Here is a 10,112-nt window from a genome sequence, read left to right as displayed (position 1 = left end):
TGGAGACATTCCATTCCATTGATTCATAGCTCATCAGTGCCATGAACATGAAACTTTATCCTGGTCCAGTGCGACCAAATAACCCCAATTGACACTTTGTGCTTATAGGCACTATTTTCACGTACAATTTAATACTGCATATCTCCAGTGCTACTGATTGAACTTTAATTGTTTTGGTCTCAAATAATTTATTAAATTTGACTCTATTCTTCCAAACATATTAGTGTTGTGTTTTCACTTTTTTGCTGTTTAAAGTGCTGCATAAATACTTTACACATTGCCTCTAACTTAAGCCTGACTGCTTTAGCCAAACTACCAGAGGGTTGAACACAGATTTATTTAGCGTTTTCTTGTGTCTCATCCTGACCAGAATTGTGGTTGTTGCTTGCATAGAGTTTCACCCCCTCAACCAGTAACCCAGTTTCCTACATGCTGAAATATATGGACATTGTAAGAGTGTAAAGAGTTAACCACATAATGTCCTCTTTACTTTTTTTAATCTTTCTGCAGATGCTGATGTGATACATAGTTATGTCTGCTGCCAACACCACCTCGAACTTTCAAGTTCCACACTTTGTGCTGATCTGCTTTACAGGCATACAGAGCTGGCAGCATTGGCTGTCCATCCCTCTGGCCCTTCTGTTCCTTGTTGCCTTCGTCTCCAATATCACAATCCTGTCAGTCATTCAAAGAGAGCATACCCTCCATGAACCCATGTATAATTTCCTCAGCTTACTAGCAGTATTTGATCTGGGACTGTGCACAGCCACCACACCCAAAATCTTGGGTATTCTGTGCCTTGATATGAAGGTCATCGACCTGCCTGCCTGCTTCCTTCAGATGTACCTGATGAACATTTTACTAGCAATGGAATCTGCTACATTTCTTTTCATGGCTTATGACCGCTACATTGCCATCTGCAAACCCCTGAGATACCATTCTGTCATCACCACCAGGTTTGTTGCAAAAGTCATTGTGTTTATAGTGCTGAGAAATGCTTTGATGCTATTGCCTGTGCCGGTGTTTGCTGCCAGACTTCAGTACTGCTCCAAAAATGTTGTTGAACATTGCTTCTGCACCAGTGCTGCGGTGACAGCACTTGCCTGCAATGATAGGACATTTAACACACTCTACCAATTGAGTGTTGCTTTTGGCCTCTTAGGAAGTGACCTCATCTTGATAATCTTGTCCTATTGCCTGATCCTCCGTGTGGTAATGACGTTTCAGGGCAAAGGGGCAGCAGCAAAAGCCTTCAGCACGTGCAGTTCCCACTTTATTTTGATTTCATTTTTTTACACTGTGCTGCTAGTTTTAATATTCACTGCCAGGTTTGAGAAAGTAATTCCACACGATGTCCCAATCTTACTGAATGTTCTTCACTTCCTGGTCCCACCAGTCCTGAATCCAATTGTTTATGGGGTGAGGACCACAGAGATCAAAAGGGGTATAATAAACATGATGAGGAGCGGAATTACAGCCTCCAAGGTGCAATAACTCAACAGAAAGATGGACAATAGCAACATCTATAGTTTGAAAGGCACATCTACAGTGCATCCTAAACCAAGACCTGCTGGTCTGAGGAGGACATCCATTTTTTCTCGACTCCTCTAGGCAATGTCTTCAGCTTTATCAGCAACTAAGGATGGAATTTGTTTTCAACAGTAATAAATCCTATCAGCACAGCTTTATCAGTTATGTTAGGTATTTCAAGACATTGTGGTTTGATAGAAAAATGATACAACATTTTAAATATGCAGAAGAGGTCAAATTGTTGACCTGATAGAAAACGCAATAAACTCAAGGAACAAAAGAGGTTCAATATGTTGTATTAAGTAAGAATTAAACATCTAATTTTATGATTGTGGACACAAACCTCCCTTCCATCCTAAACAATATAGTCTTGGAATCTTCAGTGGCACAACCTAAAAACTTCATCTTATTGTCAAAGCTCCCTGTTATCATTCAATCAATCTGACACATGGCTCAATATCAGTCAATCAATCAATCAATCAATCAATCAAGCAGTATTTGTAAAGCGCAACACTGTCACCCCTAGGGGTATCTGATGGCTGTGTCTCTGTTGAAGAGCCAGGTCTTGAGACTCTTTCTGAATTCTGCCAGCAAGGGGGTTGTGCGGAGCTGGAGGGGAAGGTCATTCCAGGTCTTGGCAGTGATGTAGAAGAAAGAGCTGCCACCGCTGCATCTGTGACGGATGCCGTGGGGTGTGCGAGGGCGAGTGAAAAGGAGCACATGTGTCTAGAAGGTTGGTGGAAGTTGAGTCGATGGTTGATATAGGCAGGTCCCAGGTAGTGGAGGGCTTTGTAGGCATGCATGAGGATCTTGAACTGGCATCTATTCTGGATGGGAAGTCAGTGGAGGTCTCTCAGGTGGGGGGCAACGTGGGTTCCTTTGGGGAGGTCTGGGATGAGTCTGGCTGCAGAGCTCTGTATGGTCTGGAGTCTTTTGAGGAGCTGGGTGATGATACTGGCATAGAGGGAGGTGCTGTAGTCGAGATGGCTGGTGATGAAGGTCTGAGCGACGGTCTTTCGGGTGTTGGGTGGGATCCATCTGAAGATTCTGCAGGGCAAGTGAAGTGTGTGGAAGCCGGAGGAGGTGACTACGTTGACTTCTCATTTCATGGTCAGTTGACTTTTGAGGAAGATACCAAGCTTGCGTTCATGGTCGGTCGGAGTAGGTGTTGGTCCGAGTTCTGCAGGCCACCAGCTGTGGTCCAACGCAGAAGTGTTCTTCCAGAAGATCTGTGCTTCAGATTTGTAGGAGTTGAGTTGTAGACAGTTGTCTCTCATCCATCTGGCTACATTGGTCATGGTGTCGCGGAAGTTGGTTTTAACGTTGGAGGGGTCTTCCGTGAATGAGAGGATCAGTTGAGTGTCATCTGCATAGAAGATTATGCTCAGTCCATGGGATGTCCACGGGGGGTCATGTAGATATTGAACAGGGTGGGGCTGAGGGGAGCAGGATATAGGACAATCATTTTTGAGACCGCTGGGGTCGGCAGAGGCTTTTTATAGGAGGGGTCTGATGTCTGCGTGTTTCCATCTACACGGGAATGTTGCTGTGGAAATGGACGTGTTGAGGATGCTGGTGAGTTGTGTACTCATTAGGTTCCTTGCAAGGTTGTAGAGGTAGTGGGGGCAGGGATTAATGTGTGCCCCAGAGTGGATGGAACACATAACAGCTGAGGTGGTCAGGACAGTGAGCAGAGACCAGGTGGTGATGGTTTGGCTGATGTTTGCTGGCTGTTTGAGGTTGGTGTGGTTGAGAGCGGCAGGTTGGAGGTTGAAGTTGCTGTAGATGTTGGTGATCTTGCTGTGGAAGTTGTCTGAGGGGGTGTCACAGAGTTCTAGGGAGGGGTCGCAGAGCTCTTCGGAGGGGTGGATGGTGTTCTCTATGGCCGTCGGGTTGGTTGGAGAACACCTTTGTTTTCAATGAAGAGAAACCATACTTGACTGCACTGCAGTCACTTCTTTCACATCATCCCAACACACACTCTTTTGATTTTGTTATATAGGTTGTATTCTCCAACTATTTTTTGTACTTTGTTAGTTATCCCATCACAATGGGGACAAGAAAGCAAAGAGGGTGAATGTGAACTTGAGGAATGTGGCAGACTTCTTGCTCTGCTTGCTGCCAAAGTGTACAGCTGTAGCATCTATTGGTAGGTTCACTGACACAGCATATAAACTTAATTAGAAAAAAGACAAACACACAAACATAATTATTTATACAAATATGTATACATATACTTTAAAACAATTAATAAACTTTTTTTAAATTTATTTTAAATGTTTAAAATTGTATAAAGAAGAAAAAATATATATATCAATAATTTAAAATATAAGAAAAAGAATTCTATAACAAATTAAAACGTGCCCGTAGCTTCACCCTAGCTTCACCACAAGCCGTGAGGGGAACAGCCAGCAGACTACACCTCCCAGCAGCATCAAGGGGATGACGCGCAGTGAAGCTGTTTCCTGCACCAGGAGGTGCGATAAAACCACCGGCGGGCTCCCGCAGCGCGGGATGCCCGTAGCTTCACCACAAGCCATGAGGGGAACGGCCAGCAGACTACACCTCCCAGCAGTATCAAGGGGGTGACGCGCAGTGATGCTGTTTCCTGCGCCAGGAGGTGCGATCAAACCACCGACGGGCTCCCACAGCGCAAGACGCGTGCGGGTGCGCCCGGGCAAATCCCAGGCCAAGGGCGACCCCGTCTGACCCCGTTAAAGCCCGGATAAGGTTAGGAATCTCACCAAGCAGCTCGTAAGACTCTCAACCTTTTCTACTTTACCTTGACTTGAGTCTAATTGGACCATGGCTAAAGTAAGGCGGGTGGATGAGAGGGAGAGCACACCAAGGTCCATGCAGAACTCAACCCTTGACAGTTTTTTAACAAAAGCTGCAAAGGTTATAGATAAAGAAATACTTGTAGTTCAACACCGGCTATCAATAGAAGGCGTTCCTGCTATATGTGTGAAACAGGTTGTAACAACTGATGGGCCAAAAAGGGCTATTTCCACAGAGTGGAATGTTTTAGATCAATCAACAAATGAGTTAGTTAGCCTCGAGCTGTCTCCCCATTGACCCCAAGCAGTTACAGTACCCTGTGCCCCAGCCAAAAGGAAGAGTACGCTTAAACATCTAGAGCCTGAATCAATACTAAATACTAGATCTAAGAGAAAACAGAGACAGGCTCCCACTGGGGAGAGTAACTGCCCTATTGTCATATCACTAGTAGAAACGAGCCCCTTCTCCATGATTCCGTCTACTACAATTCTATCTCCGCAAGACATTAAGATTCTAATGGATGGTTTCGATGAAATTATGCAGAATAGATCACTATCCATTATGAATAGGCTTGATAACTTAGAAAATAATGTGGAAAATGTAAAACAGATACTCTCATCTCAAATCAGGGAACCAATTAATCAGCTTAATCATTAAGCTCTGGGCCTGTAGGCCAATGAGGAGACGACAAAGGGGGTAAAGCCATCGGGAAAGCTAATAATAATGCGGAAAAGCACCATTGTAACTTAGCCGAACCCTTAGCAAAGACTAGTGAACAAATGACTGACCGGGTCACACAAGTAGACAACAATAGGAACAATACCAGGCAACATAAACATAATGGAAACACAGATCCTACTAGCACCAGTTTGACACAGATTAGGAAAAATGTGGTTCTACCTAGGCAGTCAAATATACATTCGAATGACGCTCCTACAGGTGAAGGAAGCTGCAATGATGCATCTTTACATCTCCCCCAGATTGCTGCCCTTATGTGGTGATTTTAACTAATGTACCACCACTTAGAGGAGAGAAAAAGGAATCCTTTATTCAATTTAGGAATTAGGACTGTCCCTGACTCACACAGAATATTGATTTTTCTAGTTCCAGCTTTCACGATATCTTGTACACCCGCAGAGTGCATTGGGTTGGACCCCTACGGAAGACAGCAAAGGTAGACTGTGTAGTCATTAATTGCAGATCTCCAGACCTTCCAAGGCAATTACTCCATATCCGGTGGAAGCAACCTGGACATGAATCAGAATATAAAATCGAATGAATGCCCCTTGGCTTCTTTGATAGACATTTTAAGCTGACCAGGTCAAATTCCCAACAAATTTACCACCCACCTCATAATCCAGTAAGAAGGCAAGTGTACTCTCTCCTGGAAGTCAGTAATAGATTTGAAGCACTCACTGACTTAGATAAATTGAGGGAGAGGGGCCCCGGTAGACAGTGCAGTTATAACCACCCATGTTGAAGGAAACATAATTATTGATAACACGGCGGGTAAGGAGTTAGTTACTATCCCTTTCACAGGGCAAAACTCCCACGAAGTATCCCAGACATCAACAAATGTTAAGTCAATACCGAGCCAATGGCAATGGGGAAGTAAGTATATTGATCAATCACTACAGATGGCTTCATGGAATATTGCCGGTATTAAATCCAAATTAAGTGACCTGGAATGGGGCAGGATGGTTGACAGTCACCATGTATGCTTATTCCAGGAAACCTGGGATACAGAGTGGGTACATAGGGTGGGGTTCACCACATTTAGTATCGAAGCCAGGCCAGGTTGCTAATTTGGGTCAGGACAACGCTGAACTGTAGAATCAAGAACCTGGGGGTAGGCTCTCAGGAGATGCTTGGTATTGATTTGTCATGGCCAAAAAGGAGTGTCCAAATTATACTGATTAATATCTACAACAGGTTCAGTAGCCACAATAAGCCTTCTGAAACAATAACAACGTTAGGTGACTTTTTAGAGAGATGCAGTGGAGGGCCCCCTCTCATTCTTGCAGGTGACTTTAATACAACCTATGAGTCAGTGGAGTATATCCAAGAGCTAGTGAAGGAAGAGCAAGCTAGGGGTGTTCAAAAATTACCTACCCCTCCCATTAAAAGACTCACTAATGTGGGTCAGCAGGTACTGTCCCTTACCCTTGCACATGGGGTGTGCATCTGCAATGGGTGGACACCGGCTGATGAGGCAGCGGAATTTACCTTTAAGAGGGGTAGTATAAAAAGTCGGACAGACTACAGCATGGTGGACCTTGATACATGGTCTCATGTCAAGGATATGACTGTCTTAATCTGTGATGATAGTGACCACAATGCTCTCTGCTTGGAGCTAACTGACCTTCCAATCTTTGAGAATCAAACCCCTCAAAATACAGTACCTATTGTAACGACGAACAATAATAGACGTATTAAATGGCCCAGTGTGGTAGCAGATGGGCAATTAATCCCAAAAATGTATGAAAAAGTGTCTCAGACCCTTGTGGTAGTTAGAGACTAAGACCACAATGAGGACAAACTTATTCTAGCTAGTTACCAGAAACTGTCCAATTGCATTAAACAATATTTTAGTAAATCTATTAGTTTTAACACTCTTAAACAAAACATTGCCCCATGGTACAATGAGGATTGTAGATTAGCAAAGGCTAACTTAACGGAAGCAGTAAAGCAAGGAATTTAAGAGGTCATTATGAATAGTAGAAGGCTGTACAAGAGGGCACAGGCTGGAGCAAACAAGACCAGGGAGGCCAATAATTAGTGCACATAGGCTGAGGCTTCCGAACAGAAAGATAGTCAAATGTTCTGGCACCTACTTACTAAAGGCTCAGTTAAGCAGGTCAGTGAAGATGACTTTTATATTCAGCCACAGGTTTGGGAAGATTATTTAAAAAAACTTTACACTAGACAGGCCCCTAATTTAGAAGAAGGAACTATAGTAGCTGTAGGGGAAGATGCCTTGGCGCAAATAAAGGAAACTACAGAAGGGTTCTCCCTAAAAGAAATCATAGCAGCAATTAACCTACTCCAGGCAGGAAAAGCCCCTGGCTTAGATAGACTTCCAGGAGACTTTTACAAAGCCGAGCCTATATTTGGAGCCCTTTGTTTCAAAAGGTTTTTAATGCCATTCTGCGAGGAGGGGATATTCCCCTGACATGGAAAGGAGCAGAAATAATACCAATTTTTAAAAAAGGAGAGAAAGGGGACCCCTCAAATTATAGACCGATAAGTCTCATAGATGTCTCCCAGAAACTCTTTTGTAAAGTTATCTTGCTCCGTATTCAAAATTGGATGGAAGAGAATAATATTATCTCCCACCTGCAGGCTTGGTTTAGGTCATCTACAATCACCCTAGCCCAAGAATTCAGATTTTTGTTATTATTTTGGAAGGAAGTCAAGCTCCTGAAGGGTCATCTATATGTTGTTTTCGTTGACCTTAAAACAGCCTTCGACTCCATTGATCGTAACAAATTGTGGGCCACATTGAGGAATCTAGAACTACCAAGTGATCTTCCCCAGATAATGGTTCGCCTGCATGATGATAATTATGCGAGAATCGGGTGGAAGTCAGATGGCAGTCTTTCTAATAGTATTGCAATCTCCAAAGGCGTATGGCAGGGGTGCATGCTCGCCCCAACTTTATTCACCCTGTACATCAATGGGTTGATCCAGGAGCTATATGACTATTGAGGCGATCCTCCCAGACTTACGGGCAGACCCTTACCGTCCTTGCTGTTCGCAGACGACACACTCCTTATTTCTAAGACCCCAAAGGGTATCCAAAACACCTTAAACAAGTTTGCAAAAGCCTGCAAAGACCGGGGCCTTGCAATTAACTGCTCCAAAACTAAATATATTGTCTTTAATCTCTACAAACAATCAAAGGGTAAATTGATATTGGGCACTCAACAATTAGAGCAGGTTAAGGTCTTTGACAACCTGGAAATTAGTGACAACTTAGCATGGACTCCCCTAATTCAGAAGAGTGAGTCGTCACTACAAGTGGACTACGCAATAGCAAGGAGGCTAAGATGTTCAAACTTTCGCCCAATTTCTCCTGTACTGGAGATACATAGGGCCAAAAGCTTAGGTGCAGCTCTCTATGGAGCCAAATTGTGGGATTTGGAGAACACTAAAAAGTTAGAGGTAGTGGAAAATAAATTCCTTATGGCAATACTTAATGTTCCAATTGATACCCCAATTTTACCACTGCCCCTCAATTTAGGAATTAAATCTATTTCACACCTTGCTGTCCTTAGAACATTGATGTTTTGGGTCAGAATCTAGGTTAATAATATGGATATCCACGTAAAAGAGGCAGTGGTGGAATTATTATCTCTTCAAAAACAGAAAGGTGAACTGGTTTGGTTAAGGAGCGTTAGAAAATGGCCGTATCACCTGGGTCTGGATGTGATGTGGGAGGTCCCTGGTTCTATTACAAAAAGAATGGCCCCCTTGCTAAAGAAGAGATACTGGGATTTTATCAACTCCTCCAGCATTGAAACTGCAGCACGTGGCACTTTAACCCGGCAATTTTTAAATGTTAAGAGCTGTTTTAACTTTGACATGTTTATGTCTGAAATGAAACCACCACAGGCATGAGCACTATACATCCAGTTCAGGCTTGGGACTCTACCGTTAAATGAATTGAAAAACAAATGGACCAATGTTACAATCACTGCTATGTACCCCATATGTCTGACTGTACAAGAGACAATTGAGCACTTTTTCTGTTTGTGTCCTGCATACAGTAACCTAAGGAAAACATGGATTATACTAGCTTTCCTTTTCACACCCATCGGAAGCATTACGTATATTTCGATCGGGCACAACACAATGGCTTGTTTTTGCAATTACAAGATACCTGTTATACGCCGGGTGGCAGGGATCGAAAGCCGCACTGTGAAACATTGCCAGGGTTGGATCCATTTAAACATGTCTTTTTATGTTTCTATAGCTATTTTAGAACTGTAAATACTAAATATTTTAAAATATTGATATTTGTTTTAGGTAGGGTTTCAGAACCAAAACGTAATAACATGATTCTACTTATGTACTATGGGACAATGTGTATTTGTATTTTGTTTTATGCTGTTTTTATGATCATGCTATTGGTCATTTAATAAACTACTACTAAGCTATTAAAAAATATTTAAACTTACATTTCCCAAAACAGTCAGTGCAACAGTAGTGAAAGTGTTGGAAAACAAAGAGGTAACAATTATTATTCCTACTCCAATAAGTACAACAGTAGGGAATGTGTTGGGTAGTGAAAGGGTAAAAATTATTATTCCAACTCCAATGAGTGCAACAGTTGGGTAAGTGTTGGATAGCAGAGGGATTCAATTTACTATTCCAACTCCAGTGAGTGCAACAGTAGGGAAAGTGTTGGATAGCGGAGGGGTAAAATGTTCTATTCCCACTCCAGTGAATCCAACAGTAGAGAAAGTGTTTGAGAGCAGAGGGGTAAATATTACTATACCCACTCCAGTGAGTGCAACAGTAGGGTAGGTGTTGGATAGCAGAGGGATTAAACTTACTATTCCAACTCCAGGGAGTGCAACAGTAGGGAAAGTGTTAGATAGCAGAGAGGTAAAATGGACTAGTCCCATTCCAGTGAGTGCAATCCTAGGAAAAGTGTTGGATAGCGGCGGGCTAAAAATTACTATTCCCACTCCAGTGAGTGCAACAGTAGGGAAAGTGTTAGATAGTGAAAGAGTGGAGGAGCACGTCCTAAGGTCACCACAACACAAATCTGTTTGTGAGTCTCACATAAGACACTATTG

General features: G+C 42.9%; 1 protein-coding gene across 1 annotated transcript; it reads left to right on the top strand.

The window, feature by feature from the left end:
• The first annotated feature begins 531 nt into the window (after positions 1–531).
• On the top strand, positions 532–1,494 carry LOC146806305 (olfactory receptor 56A4-like). The gene has a single exon (XM_085620626.1). It carries the CDS (start codon positions 532–534, stop codon positions 1,492–1,494), a length of 963 nt encoding a protein of 320 aa, XP_085476752.1.
• The last annotated feature ends 8,618 nt before the right edge of the window (positions 1,495–10,112 follow it).

Source organism: Triturus cristatus, chromosome 8, assembly GCF_964204655.1.
Source record: "Triturus cristatus chromosome 8, aTriCri1.1, whole genome shotgun sequence".
Classification (NCBI taxonomy): domain Eukaryota; kingdom Metazoa; phylum Chordata; class Amphibia; order Caudata; family Salamandridae; genus Triturus; species Triturus cristatus.
This window is presented reverse-complemented; position numbering and strand designations above follow the sequence as displayed.